This window comes from Macaca nemestrina, chromosome 19 (genome assembly GCF_043159975.1).
Source record: "Macaca nemestrina isolate mMacNem1 chromosome 19, mMacNem.hap1, whole genome shotgun sequence".
NCBI lineage: Eukaryota > Metazoa > Chordata > Mammalia > Primates > Cercopithecidae > Macaca > Macaca nemestrina.
This window is the reverse complement of record NC_092143.1, coordinates 57,081,842-57,099,969: the sequence shown is the minus strand read 5'-3', so window position 1 is coordinate 57,099,969 and position 18,128 is coordinate 57,081,842. Positions and strand designations below refer to the sequence as shown.

General features: G+C 39.8%; 1 protein-coding gene across 31 annotated transcripts in view; it reads left to right on the top strand.

The window, feature by feature from the left end:
• Window positions 1–13,412, top strand: part of LOC105498620 (dystrobrevin alpha) — a 419,513-nt gene extending 406,101 nt beyond the window's left edge. For 11 of the 31 annotated variants that reach the window (XM_071085446.1, XM_071085451.1, XM_071085448.1 and 8 more), the window contains 3 exons: window positions 880–1,048; window positions 3,370–3,502; window positions 11,656–12,749. In XM_071085446.1, coding sequence (XP_070941547.1) covers window positions 880–1,048; window positions 3,370–3,502; window positions 11,656–11,796 — 443 coding nt within the window. In that variant the 3' untranslated portion in view covers window positions 11,797–12,749. Of the gene's footprint in view, window positions 1–879; window positions 1,049–3,369; window positions 3,503–6,069; window positions 6,119–9,111; window positions 12,750–13,206 lie in introns of those variants that run through there. The other 20 variants (XM_071085462.1, XM_071085457.1, XM_011770939.3 and 17 more) reach the window with 5 other exon arrangements.
• Window positions 13,413–18,128: the final 4,716 nt, after the last annotated feature.

Below are 18,128 nucleotides of genomic sequence, written 5' to 3'. Positions count from 1 at the left end.
AGATAGATCTGCCCAGAAATAAATGCATAAAATTTAAGGAGACTTTTTATCCTCCTAATACTACAAAGAGTGTTCAAAACTTTAGCAGTATGAATATGCAAATAAATATCCTACCAGTTACTAATGCATCTCCGTCTATTCCTTAAGGCCGACCTAGCAAGAGATTTGTCTGGCAAGACTATGGTCTTATGGTAGAGATTACAACAGCTATAAGAAATAAAACTTCAGTATTAAAAAAATCCTGGACTTAACTTTCTTAAAGCCTCTCAATTGAAAATTGTTGCTACTAATTTAAATTAAGATTACCAAACAGAATTAAATGATAGTAGTTAATACATCATGATTAATGGCAGGTAGCCACGCCCCTAGCAAATGATGAGTATGAAGTTATCCTTGGTGTAGCAGTCTTAAGCACTGTTAGTTTATACTCATAATTCTTTAAAGTATTAAGTGATAGGGTTCACTTCATATTTTAAGTTCATATTTGAGGCATTTTAGGTGAATACTTTATGGTTAGGTTTAGGTTTTAACTCATATTTCTTAAATTAGTGTAATATTAAGCAAAAGTAACAATTTTAGTTAAGTCTCTTACAGAAGGGAAAAACCAGAAGTTTTAAAAAGTTAAGTCAGTTACTAAGATGGCAAAAATTCCTCATAACATTTCTGAGATTTAAAAAATGCTGTATACCAACTGATTTTGTAGTAATTCACGTCAATATCAATTCGTATTTTGAAAAAATAAAAAGGTACTTGATTAAAATATGATAACTGGTTAACATTTTACACAGCACAGGTTGATTTGTTAAGCCTACTCCCTTATTTGCAGGTCATAAAAAAATCTAACAAGTCACTCTTTATTTCTTCAATTGTATCTGCTAGAGGTTGGGAGTGAAACAGAGAGTAATGTGGATTCTGAATTTGCACGGACTCAGTTTGAAGATCTTGTTCCCTCACCAACCTCTGAAAAGGCTTTTCTAGCGCAAATCCATGCTCGAAAACCTGGGTATATTCACAGTGGAGCTACCACAAGTACCATGCGTGGCGACATGTGAGTATCTTCCGCTTGGAGGCATTTTCTCAGTAACAAAACAATCCGTAGGAGGCAATAAGAAAGTAAAAGCATAATTGTTTAGGGGTTTTTTTTAACCTTCAAAAGGGGTGACATAGTTTTCTTTTCTGCCAGAGATACAGAATGGTGCTAAATATAAATTCGGCATTGTAATATCTCCCCTCTTACAATTTCCAGAGAGTTATCAATAACCTAAACCAACCAGTGCCTATCAAGAGCCTGCCTTGCCCAAGGCACAGTGCTAGTTCTATACAAAATAGTATTAAAAAACTGCTGCCACCCTTTTAGGACTCAGACTACTTCAGGAGATAAATCATCCTATCTTCTGAACTTATTGTATTTGCACTTAGAGGATACCATGACATTGGAGAGGTCTCTGTTCAGAATTGGTGTAAACAACATCATATAAGTATTTGGAATTGAAATAAGTACATGTATAAAATCTCATTATAAAGAAATCCAGTTTGGTTGACTTGTTGAATATGTATACATCTGACCCTCTAAAGACTTATTTGCGAAAGTTTCCACCCAGTTCTGGAGCTTGTCAGAAACCAGCAGCATCAGTGACGTCCTGTGACCACTAGACTTTCTGTGACCCTGGATCAGCTCAAAGTAGTCAGCAGAGAAAACCAAAGCTGAGAAACAAAGGCAAAGCTGGGACAGAGCTGCAGAGCCCAACTTGGGAGGGAAAGGAGGAAAACAAAAGAAGGGAAGAAAGTGGCCCGTTAGGAGACCATGGTTCATGGAGTTACGGGAAACGTGGGCAAAAGCTGGGGGAGGGAGCGTCTGAACGCTAAAAATACTACAGAAGGGTGGTGTTGCTTAATACGAAAAGTACTTCAGACTAGTGTATAAAAATAAACTGGCCATGTTAAAGACTCAGGGAAGAAACTAACCTGAGGCCTTTCTGGTGTCTGGCTCCCAATCCCAGCAGTGAATAAACGATCAGTAATCATGGAGAATTATCAAGAGCTGTGGTCTGAGAGTCAGCTGTGAAGCAGCAGAGAATAGGATCAAAACAAAACCATTATAATGGGACTTAACATGGCAGTACGCTGCTGCTTAATAGAGTTTGCTTTCTTGTCCTTTCTTCTGTATTCTAGAATTGTTGGATTTGTTATTCAAAATAGTGAATTAGTTGTCATCTGTTTTGTCCGGTAAATGCGTATCTATTTGACTTTTTATTATTAAGCATTTATATGGCAGTTAGCTAGAATTTCCTTGTCCCAATTCTAAAGGCCAAGGCTGTTGGGGCCACCCTAATCTGCTAGCCCTGGTACGCTGAGTGGCAGTACCAGCTACCAACATGTGACTCAGGAGTTAGGGAAGGAAAGTTAACAGAGGCCTAGGCAGACCCATTTAGGCTGGCCCCAAACCTCCAAAAATAACCAGAACAAGTTGTACAGCTATAAATAAACATGAACAACGACGTTCAAGTTCCAGCCTAGAAACTTCTTCTTGACCACTTATTTCATTTTAGGGAATAATTTAATATCTCTATTGTCTAAACATGTCCTTGTGTCTTACCCTGAGAATCTTTTAGTCCTCTGATTTAGGTAGCAAGCTTACGTCCAGCCCCATGAAGAGCTTTGCATAGTCTAGGATGAATAGATGGAGACAGAGTCCCACATCAGGGAATGAAGTCATTTTTAACTATTTATTTCAGAGTGGAATTGGATAATTAAAATGCTTTTTTTTTTTCATATTTAGAGCTAAGATCAAGAGTTATGGGTTAGTAGCCCTCCTGGCATCGACTAGCTGATATTCTTAGACTTAATTCTGTAAAAATAAGGCATGAATGTGGTGTGCATTCATATGTGTATGTGCATGTGTGGGTAACACAAAAGAGACTAAATTAAAACCAAATGTCCTTAAGCATTACTTCACTAGAGGGCTCACTCTCCATACAGAAAGTGATCTTGGGTTCTATTTTGAAGAAGAATAAAAAGAGCCCTCTGATTGGGAAAACTTTGTATCCCCTCAAAAGATGTTTGCCATTTTTTAAATTATAGAACATTTAAAGGGCCAACCCATTTCAGTAAACCCTAGGAAAAAGAGAGAGGACCTATGACCACAACTGCCATAAAAAAATTGTGTATGAAAATACCTTGATCGTATATTGCTTCCAACCTCCAAAATGTTTCCAAGTTTTTCTTTAGGTATTACTAAAGAAGACATGAAAGTGACTTGGAGAACTAAGGAGAAATAAAGGTGCCAATAAACTACAGCTCACACACGAATCCCACTTGTAATTCTCTTTTAAGATTCACTCTAAAATGTCGTCTGTGGTTTATTCTCAGGGTTACGGAGGATGCAGATCCCTATGTGCGGCCTGAGGATGAAAACTACGAAAATGACTCTGTCCGGCAGCTGGAGAATGAGCTCAAGATGGAGGAATACCTGAAACAGAAGCTGCAGGATGAAGCCTATCAGGTACCGGGATCCAGGCCCACCCACCCCACCTCTTCTGCCTCAACCCCTTGGTAGCTGGGTCTTTGACATGACTTGCAGAATCAGGGCCTTCTCCTTCCTTCCACCCTCCCTTTCCAAAATATGCTGATTTTACTCCTTAATCCATGTCTTCTAGACAGTACAAATATTAAATGCTTCTTTTTTTTTTTTTTTTTTTTTTTTTTTGAGACAGAGTTTCACTCTGTCACCCAGGCTGGAGTGCAGTGGTGTGATCTTGGCTCACTGCAACCTCTGCCTCCCTGGTTTAAGCAATTCTCCTGCCTCAGCCTCCCCAGTTGCTGGGACTACAGGTGCACATCACTACGCCCAGCTAATTTCTGTATTTTTAGTAGAGACGAGGTTTCACCATATTGGCCAGGCTGGTCTCGAACTCCTGACCTAGTGATCTGCCCACCTCAGCCTTCCAAAGTGCTGGGATTACAAGTGTGAGCCACTGCACCCACTTCTTATAACTGTCACTCACCATGTATTCTTTTAAATTCCGCCATAGAAAGTGATAAGTGGCCTTCTTATATTGGAAAATAACATGGTAACTAACAGTCCAAACTCTTTCAGGCCCATTAAGAAAGATGCTTTTTCTCATAATTATTTTTAAATGCTTGCAAAGAGCAGGGCACAAGAAAATTGAATAATCATAAACCCATCACCTCCCTTGAATTATTTGCCCTCAGCCTTCCTCATTGCCCACCTCATGCCAAGTGTAAGTAGGAGGATGGCAAACCTCATGGAGAAATGTTGGGGGAACTGCAGGCCTGTGTTCAGCAAGGTGTGGACGGACAGATTTTCAGATGTACTGGAGTATGTTAGCCACCTGAAAATTCACTGAACATGACATATACAATTGGGAATAAATGGAACTAGCGACTCATCCTAAAGGCCACGCATTTCCCCGTGGAGATCGTTCTATTGCCTTGTTTGTCTTCCTCATGTGTTCCTTTTCCCTTTAATTCACAGGCGTTTGCTTGGGGTTCTGGTATTTCAGGGATGTTTGCCTGGTTGAGACCAGCTTTTTCCTGGGCCTCATTGGTTATTTTATCCTGTCAGACTTTCTGTCGAATGGCCAGACAAGTTTTCTGCACGTTCTTTTGCTTTTTGTTTCTTTGTTTTGTTTTGTTTTGTTTTTTCTTTTTGAGACAGGGTCTCATTCTGTTGCCCAGGCTGGAGTGCAGTTGCACGATCATAGCTTACTGCAGCCTCGAACTCCTGAGCACAAGCGGTCCTCCCACCTCAGCCTCCTGTAGCTGGGACTACAGGTGCACACCACCACACCTGGCTAATGTTTTTATTTGTTGTGGAGACAGGGTCCACCATATTGTTCAAGCTGGTATTGAACTTCTGGTCTCAAGCAATCCTCCCACCCCGGCCTCCCAAAGTGTTGGGATTACACGCATAAGCCACCATACCCAGCCTTTCTGCATATTATTAGGGTGCCCTCTCTTACTTTGTTATTGAAAAAAAAAAGAGAGAGAAGCAGAAAGAATAAATTATCTCCTATTTCTCATATGTCTATAGATAAAGCCTTGAAATAGTTTTCCAAGAAGATTGTAGCAGGAGAGAAACGGAAGCCCGCCAATTCCATCCCAGCAATATAAAAACAAAGTTTTGCCTCTTTGGAATGTTCCATTTGCCTTTTCAGTTTAACAACCACATTTCAGAAGCAACTAAAATGTTGGTCTAGCCATACCAAAGAAAGAGGGGAAAAGAAAAACAGAAGTGACTATGTATGTAGAGCCAGGCTCCCACGCTTCAGAAACAAAGTTGTCTGACTGCAAACCCGTGGAGAGTGCAGTTTTCCTTGCGCCTTCTGTGGCTCCTCCACAGAAGGAAACCAGCCTGCAATGAAACTGCCAGGGCATCTCTGGGAACTCTGAGGGATGGCATTCCTACACATAACTCATTAGGCTCTACTGTGTAGAAAGAAAGAAAGAAAAATGTGGCTAAATAACCAGTGTTCTGGTTCATGCTATCAGAAGCGTCTATTAGGCCTCCCTCTTTGAGCTCATGTCACTTTCTGTATTTCAGTGGCAGCAGTAACTGAAATTCTAGGGTTTTTTTTTTTTTCTTTAAGGGAGGCAGGCTTACACTATTCCATATAAAATATTAGATTTTTATTCATTTGAATGAATTAAAAATGTAACCTTCTATGTGTAAAATGAAGGAAATTTCTACTAATGACTTAAGATTCAACTGGAGGTTTTACCATCGCTCGTAAATATTAAGCTCCCTCTCCCTCTCCTTTCTTTTCCATGCCTCATGACTTCTAAGAAAAGGACAGGGAAGAGGCTGGGAGAATGTAACAGGCCTGTGTATCTCCACTGAAAACATATGCCCTGGAGGATCTCAAAGTGGTTTTCCTTGAATGCTCTGTGAGCATATGGTTGTTGGATGGATTGGAATGCTACTCTCATTCAATAGACTCTCTCTCTTTCTGTCTTTGTGCATGGCTTCCTGCCAAATAATTCACCAGCTTGACTGCATCACAGACTTGACGTGTCACCTTTCTCGTTTGTGTCCTTTGTCACCCACAGGTCAGCTTGCAAGGTTGAATGCAATATCCTTTTATCACACTCCTCTCAAGTAAGTACCGTCTTATTTAGGAGGAAATATGGCCACTGTACACTCAATTCTGATAACTTGTAATGTAAATTCACAATCACTTCTCTTAGTCATTTCTTTCTATGTGATAAAATATCCTCCTTCCCTGCTGATATCAAAGAATCATCTCAGTCTATGGAGTGTTTCATTATAAACTAGTGGAGATTTGCCAGACATCCTTGGGAGTTGACTTCTTACTCTATTAGCTAGGAAAATTGGCACAAAACTTCTAAACCTAGAGATGTTCCAGTAATCCTCTGTGGCTATGAAACTTACCAATAAGTTTGTCACATCACCAATCCATGACAATATCAGAGTTTATAGCCACTGTAGCACTTGAAAAGGAAAAGTCAGTACCTCTAGAGATGGGCCAGCTTACTAGTCATACTATACCTAGGGCTCAAGAGATCAAATGTGTGTGTCTCAATGAGTGAAAGAAGAACCATGCATTATTAAAAAGAACAAAAGAGCCCAAACAGAGGAAAAATTCTGCAGCCGTATGTTTTTGGAATACCTGATTCAAATCCATTGTGGAATTCAGCAGTATATAAATTAATTTAAAATATGATTTTCATGGCATGTGAAACCACTCCAAAGCCCTACCTAAATATGTGGAGATCCTCAATAATTTTTTAATGCAGAGAGATTAGCACTGGACTGGCAGAATCACTTGACTGTAGTGGTCTGAACCTTAGGCGCCAGACTCTAATAGACCCATTTCAAATATGGATTTCACCAAATCCTAGCAGCAAAACTTTGGGCAAATTATTAAACCTGTATTAGCCTCAGTTTCCTCTGTACAACGTATTGCATAATAGCCTCACAGAAGAGGCTGGTATTATGTATCACCACAGAAGAGGCCCGTATTAAAAACCACATCCTACTCACTGGGATATAGTTTTTAAAGAGCTTGGCATAGTGCAAGGCACATTATCATTTATTATGAACATTCACATGTATGCCTGCCCCTATGTTCAGTGCTTTATAGCACTTCAACACCTGGCAGCTGCCATAGTGTTTACCTAAGTGTACGGGAAACACTGAGACCCAGAACTGGCTTTCTCTCTCTTCTACTTTTATAAACAAGGCTAGGATGCAGCTACATGTGATGACTTGGCACACTGTGGGCCACACTGTTCCATAAGTCTAGATTTTTTTCTCTGGCTCCAGTTAATAGCCAATTAGATACCCCCATGATAGTTCAAAGCAAATGTACCTCTCAAAGGATTCTGACTGCACTGGCCCAAACATTTGAGCTTTCCCAACCATGGAATCCCATAAGTCTATGGTGTAGTGGACAGTAATGCTATCAATGCTGGTTGCTATTAATAATTTGAAAAAGGAACAAATATCTGTTAAATGACATACTAATTAAGAAAGAATACATGCTCATGCAAATGCTACTGACATCCTGTCTCAGTCCTCAGGTTAAAATTAAGCAAGTGAAAAATCACGGAGTAATTGCTATGATCATATTATATACTTTATGAGCGGTGAGGAAGGAGCTCGTTGACCACTCTCTATTCTGCCTCTCTTGGATTTGAGAGTGCCACGCCACATGCTCTCTTGACTAGAACGAAAAAATTCCCAGGAGCCGTTTCTGAAAATATTCACTCCAGTTATAACAAACTTAGTCCCAAGGGGCAGGCCTTTTCCTTTAATAGCATTTTCTTTCTCTTAGCTTCAGCAATTTGATCATTGTTGTTCTGCACATTATTTAAACATCAGTAGCTAGTTCTTAGAAAAATATTTTTGAAAGTCTAATAAAATGTGCTTGCCTTAAACTCAGATAAAAAGTAGCATTTGGTACCTAAAAGCCAAAAATGTCAGTACGCTAGAAGTTCCTAGGCCATTTTTTAAATCTTCTGTTGCAAATTTAGCAGTGAAAAATTAGACAGTTGTAGTCTTTGCCATTTACTGCATCCTGTAGTCCACCTAGCTGGAATTCCACAGAACTCTGAACAAGAACCAGCCTGTCATTCAATCAGCCACATAGGCAAATTCATTTAAAACCTGATAGAATGTTACAAAAACTAGTGGCTTTTCATTTTTGCAGCTGGCTCTATCCTATTGTACTCTTTCTTAATGTAACCAAGAAGTACAGGTACATTTTAGACTTGTTTATTTTATTAAAATATTTCTGTTTAGACTTCCTGACTATACTGCAAGACCAGAAATTATCCCAAAGTATATGTGTCTCTTATCCAAGGGTCTGAAGCCAGTTCATCAGCTTGACATTAGCCATCCGCGAAGGCAGAGGGAGCCTTGCATGGGGAAGGGGCAGAAGGTGAATGCCAGAGACATAGAAGATGCAACATCTGCTCAAAAAGAGCTTTAGACCTATTTGAAAATAAGCACGCACTTATCAACATACAATACTAAAAAGAGTGAATAGTTTAAAACCTGGCTTATTGGTTTTCAACTAGCCACTTCTGAAGAAACAGGATACATAATGGCACTCAGCTTAGGGTCCTCCAAGACTCAATTTTGGCCCACTTAGGTATTGAATTTGTCCCTGTTACATCCTCTGGCCACATGGTACACCACTCTCCTTGGCCACTCACATCCTAATGGAAAATAGAGGATTGGACCATCCACAGTAGATTTTTTAAAAACCAACGTGGCATCCTAATGATGGGTCACTGGTTTTATCTCTTTGTCCAAAGGACAGCACAAATATTTCTGTTTGTGTTGCTTTTCCCCTCCAGACGCCTCCGGTACCCACTAAGAAAGAGATCCACATAGAGGACTTCCTGTCCTCTCTTCCAGAAGATGCAATAGCACATAGTGTCCTAGGACATTAATTCCTGATTGTCATAGGAAAGGAGTGTGTGTGTGCATGTGTGTGTGTGTGTGTGTGTGCACGCATGTGTGCTTTCTTCTGTATTGGGGAAAGGGGGGGATCCTAAGCTTCATAACCCTAATTTAGAAACAGTTTGCATCTTTAAAAAAAATTACACATTCCTTATTCCCAGGCAAGCTATAGTCAGACAGATGATGAAAGTAACATGAAAACTGGTGATGATGGAGAGCCCTGTGGCCACACAGAGGAGGAAGACAGCAGCCTGGCAGCAGCCTCACCGAAGAGAGGAGCCACCACACCCAGCAGCTCCCGACAAACCCCCCACCCCTAAAGATGTGTTCTGATGACTATAGTGCAGCTAACTTTTTGTTCTAAGATTTTTAGTGCATAGGTGTGTGTTTCGAGAAGGAAAAAAAAAAAAAGACTTTTGTTCAAAGTTAACTTATCAGCTACATCCTCTGTAACATGGTTCATCTCTGGTTAAAAAGCAAACAAACACAGGCTGAAAACCCATGCTGCTGTTATACACAATGGCAGTATTAACAAGCATTTTAAACCTTTGCACATGATATTGAACCTGTTCAGTTTACAATGACAATATTAATACTGTTTATAGCTAGACGTTTGATTTCTGATTTGTTTGGATTTTAGCAAAACAGTTTATTATACACTGTACATTTTTTTTCACAGCAATTGGAAAAAAACAACCACTTGCAATCATTCACTAACCCTGAAGAATTTGGTTCCTGAGTGTACAAACTCAGAGCCTGGAAGCCAAGAAGGGTCCTTGGCCTGCACGGTCTGTAGTTGACTCCAAGTCTCTGTGAGCAGTGACTTGAACCAAACACACCAGGAATAATCTATTCTTTGGGGCCTCTTTCCAACTTGGGGTTGTTTTCTTTCAAGATACTCTAACAAATCAGCCATAGAATTTAGTGTAAATATTTTTTTCCAAGTAGATACCATATTCAAAAAAGGCAACATTCAAATTATATAGAATCTAGTTTTTAAAAATCAGCACAGATCTTCTTAAAAACTGTGAACTATGTTTTGAAATACTCGTTACTAAAGCTGTTTATAAACCACAGGTGCCATAAGATCCCCCAAACGGACTAAAGTTATCTCTGCTCTTCCATGGTCTTGTTCCTCTCGTTTTGGCTTTAGGAAGCATGTCTTTAACAGCACTGCTCGTTCACAAGTTCCCCTATCAAGTTGTTTGGAGGCCTTCAGCTTTAAATGTACAGGCTTAAAGTGCGCTTGCAAACGTTCGCTCTCCTTTTATTTCTGAATGTTGATTGCCTTAGCTGGCCACCTGGTGTTCTGCATGTAGCCTTCTGTGGTCATGTGAAAGGAGACAGGCTCTTCTAAGTTGAGTTGGGATTTTGCACTCAGTGAAAAGCTGAAGTGCAACAGAACTATCAAAGACAAGAGGATAAAAGACTGGGATAGTCTTTTCTAAGGACCCTCTTTAGAGGGCCCTAAAGACCTCCTTTGGGAATTCAATTCTGGGGAAAATGAAAAAGTAATCTTCTAATTGCTTCAAGATTTGATGTTTTTAAAAAGCCTGCGACATATTCAACACATTAGGCTTAAATTAGCAGTTTCTCTGGAATTCCTGTCTCTCCTTTAAAAGAAAGGAGAGAACATTTTAGAATAATTCTCAAAGTGTGTCCCCCGGACCAGCAGCATCTGCAACACTTAGGAAGGTCTCCGAAATACTAATTCTAAAGTTCCACCTCAGGCCTACTGAATCAGAAGCTCTGGGGGTGGGTCCAGAAATCTGTTTTAATCAACCCTCTAGGTGATTCTGATGCTCGCTAAAGGTTGAGAACTACTGCTTTAGAATGAAGTTCGTATAATAAAGTCTCTGAAAAGGCCTTATTCAGAATAAGCAAGAAAGGTTCTGTGACTCACTTTTGCTTCTGGGACTGGCAAAAACCTTCTCCAAACCCACATAAAAAGTTCGTAGTTGGTGGATGCCCAGCCGAGTCCTGACATCTTCATGCCCCCTCTGCAGAGGGCGGCTGTACGATGTTCACATGTCTGCGTTTGGTCAGACATCATCTCCTTGGCTGCCCTTTGAAACCAAATCACTTGCCTTGGGGATAAAGCACTCGATGGGCATTAGTGAGAGGCCCATCCTGTCCCTTGACGTACTTAATCATACATCTCTCCAGAGAACCCGCCTGAAAAATGTCCCTAAGCACAGGCTGACACCAAAGTGGCACAACTGCACAGTTCTCAGATTTCTTTGCACAGATTGATTTTTATTGCGGGTTTTGTTGGGGTGTCTTAATGTTCATCTCTTTTCCACTGCCCATCCTCTGTGAACCCATACCTCTCTAGATGGAGCAGGTGGCCACTGGTGCCTCATACTCAGTACTGAAAACCACTACATCCCAGCTACCTATAATGCTGTCAGCTCGAAATCATAGCCAGGTAGTTCTTGAACTCAGAACTTAAATCCTGCACGTGGCACTCCACCACTGACTGGACCGAGCTGGCATATGTTGTTTCTTTGTGTTTCTACATCAAAATGTTCGTCTAAGATTTGAACTGTTCTGCTGATAACCTTCCCCGTTGTCATAGCTATTTCATTGCCAACCAACTCCATCACATGGTTGTTGATACCATCATATAAAGCCATTGCAAGGACTCTGGAAACTGCCGCCAATGACCAATTTCTGACTAACCAGCCACCTTTTCTTTCTCTTAGCTCCACGTCAGCACTGAGACCAGACTCAAGCACCCCTGTCCTGTAACCGAGACAAAATGGCGTGTGTTATTTTGGGGTTTTGTGTTTTTTGGTGGGTTTCTTTCCTTGGCTCTCCAGATTTACTTTTGGGGCCTGTTCTAAGTGCAAACCCAGCAGGTTTCACTTGTCGTGTCCATTAGATACAACTACATCTTGTGGGGGTTGTTTCTTTCTTGTTCCACAATGAATTGCACATCCATCTCCATCAGAGCTGGTAGCCTATTAATAAGCACTGGTCTAACACAGCCAACCCTCCCCCACAGCGCCATGTTAATGGAGGAGGGGAGGAAGGTGAAATCTACTGCATGGGATTCAGGAAACAGTTGTGGTTGGTCAGGACGGAAGTCGGGGTAAGTTTGGTTGGTCAGAGGGAGTTGTGCTGGAGATTGTGAAAAATGGATTCTCGAATGATCTACTATAAGGCAGGGAAGGTTCATTTGTAAGTAGTAATGTGAACTGAATTGCATTAAGAGTGTGTGGCCTTTGTTGTGATATACTATGTATTTTCTTATATGCATGAGCCAAACTGTTGCATCATAATTTAGCACTGATGTCTGCTTTTATTTTGATCATCTTTGTCCACCCTTATTAGTTCTTGGCTGTTAACTATAGATAGATCTTGTAAATCCAGCAACCTTTGGTTGCTGCATTCACCTTGGTTCGATTCCACACCAGGAGCCACAAGTGAGAACTCCACTGTCCTTAGAAGAAAGGGCATTTTTACTTTTGAACCAAAAAGAGAAAAAAAAAATCAGAAGTGTTACATCTTGAGGCGAATTAACTGTAAGACATTTTTAATTATGACTACTGCAATTTGACACCATTTGAAATAATTCAGAGACACTAAAGATTTCACAATATTCATTGGTATTGTAAAAAAAAACCTACTATTGTATGGATTTTTGTATTGCTGTTAAGTATTGTTTTGTGTGTATGTGTGTGTGTGTTGGAACCTCCTGGGGACATGTTATATTTTGAAGTGATTAAACTATTTAATTGTGTGTCTATATTTTGGAGTGGAATTATTTCTTCATTAAAAAATGTTTTTAAAAACACTATATCTTGGGTGTTTTATTCCTTTGTTTCAATGAATCTTTCCTAAAGCAACCTGGGAAAGAAGGAAGGCAGGTAAGTACTTGCAGTTTAAAGCAGGACCCATTGATGGAATATTGAGCCACTGAGGCAAAATAGCTCACCTTCTCTTGCCTTGGGGGACACATGGTTTTTAACCATTCTACTGTTTTATTAGCATCTGCGAGTATCTGATAGAAATACTATTCTGCTGTTGATGGAAATCCTTATTATAATTGATATGGAAGTGAGTTTGAAATTCTAACAGCTAACATTTCATGTTTGTATCACACACTGTTCTTAACACTTTATGTGACTTCACTCAATTCTTTGAATCCTCTGCATCTAGCCGTGTATTCTGCAAATATTAAGTGCTCAATGGTTTTTTTGTTGAATTACTGAATAAATGAATTTGTGGTGTTTGGTTTGTTTTTTTTCTAGAGCTAGTGATAAAGGAGGATCAGCAGGCCTAGGAGGTCAATGTGGTGACAGCAACAGCAATCAAATTAAGAGATCCAAGGAGAGTGTCAAGAGTCCACATGTTAAGTGTTCTTATCTCAGAAACAAACCACAAAGGGACACAAAGAAACTTTTGGAGGTGATGGCTATGTCTATTACCTTAATTATGGTGATGGTTTCCCAGGTATATGTATGTCCAAACTCATCCAATTGTATATATTAAATAGGTACAGATTATTGTATATCAATTATACCTCAATAAAACTTTAAAACAAACACATACAGATATAAATCTTGCATGCACAGATGGAACAAATAGAGTCCACAGTGATAATCACTCCTTCCATTCACATCTCTCCCTCAGAACCTCTGTGAGTCCCATGCAATGGAAGGTTGGGTGTTTCACTTGCTCAAAGATCTGTTTTCTTTACAGGACCTGTGAGTCTGGCTCCACCCTTCAAGAATAGCATTTTTGGGAAATCTGACTCTGTGGTGCTGAAAGTCTGTGCTCACAGGGTTGGATTGATTTGAAGTCCATGGAAACAGCTGTCAACACTCTAGAGGCACTAGAAAGAGAAATTAAGAAGTTCTCCATCCTGGCCAGGCGCGGTGGCTCAAGCCTGTAATCCCAGCACTTTGGGAGGCCGAGACGGGGGGATCACGAGGTCAGGAGATCGAGACCATCCTGGTTAACATAGGTGAAACCCCGTCTCTACTAAAAATACAAAAAACTAGCCGGGCGAAGTGGCGGGTGCCTGTAGTCCCAGCTACTCGGGAGGCTGAGGCAGGAGAATGGCGTGAACCCGAGAGGAGGAGCTTGCAGTGAGCTGAGATCCGGCCACTGCACTCCAGCCTGGGTGACAGAGCAAGACTCCGTCTCAAAAAAAAAAAAAAAAAAGAAGTTCTCCATCCTTTGGGAGGCCGAGACGGGTGGATCACGAGGTCAGGAGATCGAGACCAACCTGGCTAACACGGTGAAACCCCGTCTCTACTAAAAAATACAAAATCTAGCCAGGCGAGGTGGCAGGCACCTGTAGTCCCAGCTACTCGGGAGGCTGAGGCAGGAGAATGGTGTAAACCTGGGAGGCGGAGCTTGCAGTGAGCTGAGATCCGGCCACTGCACTCCAGCCTGGGCAACAGAGCAAGACTCCATCTCAAAAAAAAAAAAAAAGAAAAAAAAAAAGAGGTTCTCCATCAATTACAAAGGCAAATACTGACTTGAGATAATCACGAGAGGGAACTCACACAGTCCACTCACTTCCCTTTGAAGGTGAGAGCCAAGGGCATGTCCAGCAGCTCCTGTCCACACCCCTTTGGGCTGTATTTCAATGACTCACCACTTCATCTCTTAGGCGCCACATTTAGCTCTGCCCTACCTCAGCATTTCCCAAATTTATTGAATTATGAAAGCCTCCTGAGAAGTTGATTAATTCTGATTTGGCAGATGTAGAGTAGGGTCAGGTAATCTGGACGGTATTTTTAATAAGCGCTTCAGGTGATATGGTCTGACCAGTTTTAACAAATGTTATTTCTTTGCTGCTCAAAATACAGTCCAGTGACCAACAGAACTAGCATCACCTGGACTTTGAGGATTCCTGTATATAGAACATAAAGATACCCTTCCCAGATGTTGCCATCATCTAATCATGTGGTTGATCTTTCCGGTGACCAGTCCCCATTCTGAAGCTATCTAGGAGCCTACAGAGATTCACCTCATTAGCATAAAAGATATACTCTTGTCACTCAGGTAATTCCAAGGGCTTTTGAAGCTCTGTGCCAGGAGCCAGGTACAAAGACCAGAAAGACCACATATATTCTCCATTATACTACACAATAATACTTGCTTTTATATTTGCCCATGTAGTTACCTTTACTGTAGATCTTTATTTCTTCATACAGCTGCAATTTACCATTTAGTGTCCTTTCATTTCAACTTGAGGACACCTTGTAGCATTTCTTTCAGGGCAGGTCTACTTGCAGTGAACTCCCCCAGCTTTTGTTTGTTTGGGAATATCTTAATTTCTCCCTCACTTTTGAAAGACAATTTTGCCAGATATAGAATTCTTGGTTGATAGATTTTTTCTTTCAGCAATTTAAATATGTCCACTGTTTTCTGGCTTCCATAGTTCCTGATAAATAGCCAACTGTTCATCTTACTAAGATTCCCTTGTACATGATAGTTGCTACTTTCTTGTTGCTTTCAAGATTGTCTGTCTTTGACATTCAACAGTTTGATTACAATGTGTCTTGATGTGGACCTCACTGAATTTATTCTACCTAGAGTTCATTGTGCCTGTTGGAAATATAGAAATAAATTTCACAATTTTTCAGGGAGATTGGTTAGGACATCATCGCAATAATCCAAACAAAAAGAAATAATGATAGTTTAGACTAAGGGTAGAGTAAAAATGGTTATATTTTAAATATGTTTTGAGGGTCCAACCAACAGATTTTGTGGGTAGATTGGATGTCTGTGAGAGAAAGAGAAGAAATAAGGATAATAAAGTAGTCTGAGAGCCCAAATAACTGGGAGAATTAAGTTAAACTACTAAGACCAAGAACACTAGAAAGAGCAGAATTTGCGTGGGTATAATTTCAGGAGCTAATTTCTGGACATAATACCTTCGAGATGCCTATTAAACATTCAAGTGAAAAGAGGGAGGAGTACTGGAAATACAGGCTTGAAATTCAGGAGGAAAGTCTGAACTGGTGCTAAAAATCTTGACATCATCACTACGGAGATAATAAAAGAGACTGAAACAGAATGGTCAGAAATGTAGGAATAAAATCAGGAGCTATGGTGGTGATCAGCTGTGTTGATGCAGCAGATAAGTCAAGTAAGATAAGAACAGGGAATTAACCTGTCACATGAGTATTGACTTGAATTGATTTAATCATGTTCAAAGAATCTCTTTGCTATTTTAAAGCTTGAAGAACTCCTATGTTCTTAATGAAATCTTCAGGAACACTGAGTGAAAAGTCATGTTTGCTTTTCCTCTAAAAGCCTCAAGGGAGTTGAGTACTATAATAAATCCACAGAGTTGATTCTGATTTCCATCTCCACACACCCTCGCAAGCCTGCTCCTTTTCCTAGTTTCCATTTGGTGAGATCAATCCACAAAGATAGTGCTGACAATCTACATATTGTTGATAGGCTTCTAACAACCAAGTTGATATAGAAAATATTTCCCTATTGACTCTCTAAATAGCTTTTTAGTGAAAAGGATATATGTAATCATTATTTTTGGAAGAGGAGCCTTTCTTTTATGACTTCCGCAATTTCATCTGCCTCCATTATTTTCAGAGGAAGAAAGGCTAAGTTATAAAACCCTCCCCTCCTCTTTGATGTGTAAAAATAAACTTTAAAAAATGACTGTGCCACTTTATGGCAATATGTGTTTGTTTAATCTTACCTATTGGTTACTTTCAGAGATAAATTAAGTGAAAAGGTACATACAAAGCACCTAGCAAGGTTCCAGAACATGATGGAAGATCAACAACTTCATTTCCTTTCCCTTTTTCCCTTCTGAAGCTTGTGACCCTTATTTATAAAATGAAGGTGATAGTTTTTTGTTTTCAGAAAATTCACACAAAAGTAAATTACCTCAAAGATAAATATGAAAAAATATATTCAGCCTATTTAGGAATAAAATGACTGGAATTTAAAACTGTGTTATACCTGTTTAAAAACCTATTAAATGAGCAAAGTCAGTCAATGCTAGGGAAAGTGGAATATCTGCTACTAAAAATATGCACCTGTGAAAGATTGTGTATGGTGGGGTAGTCAGGCAGAGGGGTTGGGCAATGAAGGAGGTAGAAGAGAGATTCAAAAACGTTCATGCTTTACAACTCAATAGCACCACATCATGGACTTTCAAAGACATTAAACTTGTTAGACACAAACATAAATACTTAAAAATCTGACAACAGAAAATAGTTAACTGAATCATGGTATATCTAAACAATGCAATATTTTGCAGCATATAAATATGTATGCATAGACATTAAAATGGTTATGAACTGGTGAGAATGTATAATGATGGAACCACTTTGGAAAATAGTCTGACGATTCCGAAAAATGTTAAGCATAGAGTTACCATATGACCCAACAATTCTACTCCTATGAAAATGAAAACATGTATACACAGAAATATGTACATAAATATTTATACCAGCATTTATTCATAATAGCGAAAAGAGTGAAAACAATTCAAATGTCCATCAACTGATGAATGGATAAACAGAATTTGGTATAAACATGCAATGAAATAATTATTTGATGATAAAAAGGAATGAAATGGGCAGGGTGCAGTAGCTCATACCTGTAATCCCAGCACTTTGAGAGGCAAAGGCAGGCAGATCACTTGAGGTCAGGAGTTTGAGACCAGCCTGGCCAACATGGCAAAACCCCGTCTCTACAAAAATACAAAAAATTAGCCGGGTGTGGTGGCACACATCTGTAATCCCAGCTACTTAAGAAGATGAAACAGGAGAATCATTTAAACCCAGGAGGCGGAAATGGCAGTAAGCCGAGATCACACCACTGCACTCCAGCCTGGGTGACAGAGTGAGACTCCATATTAAAAAAAAAAAAGGAATGACATGCTGATACATGAAACAACATGGATAAGCCTTTAAAAGACTATGCTAGGTAAAATAAATCAGTCAAAAGAGACCACATATTGTATCATTCCATTTACATGAAGTGTCCAGAACATGCATATTCATATCCACAGAGGCAAGTAGATTAGTGTCTGCTTAGTGTTGTGGAGAAAGGAAGAATGACTGCTGGTGAATATGGGGTTTCTTTCTGGGGGAGGATGAAAATATTTTTAAATTGATTATGTTAATGGTTGCACAACTGTGAATATGCTACAAAAAATCACTAATTTGTACACTTTAAA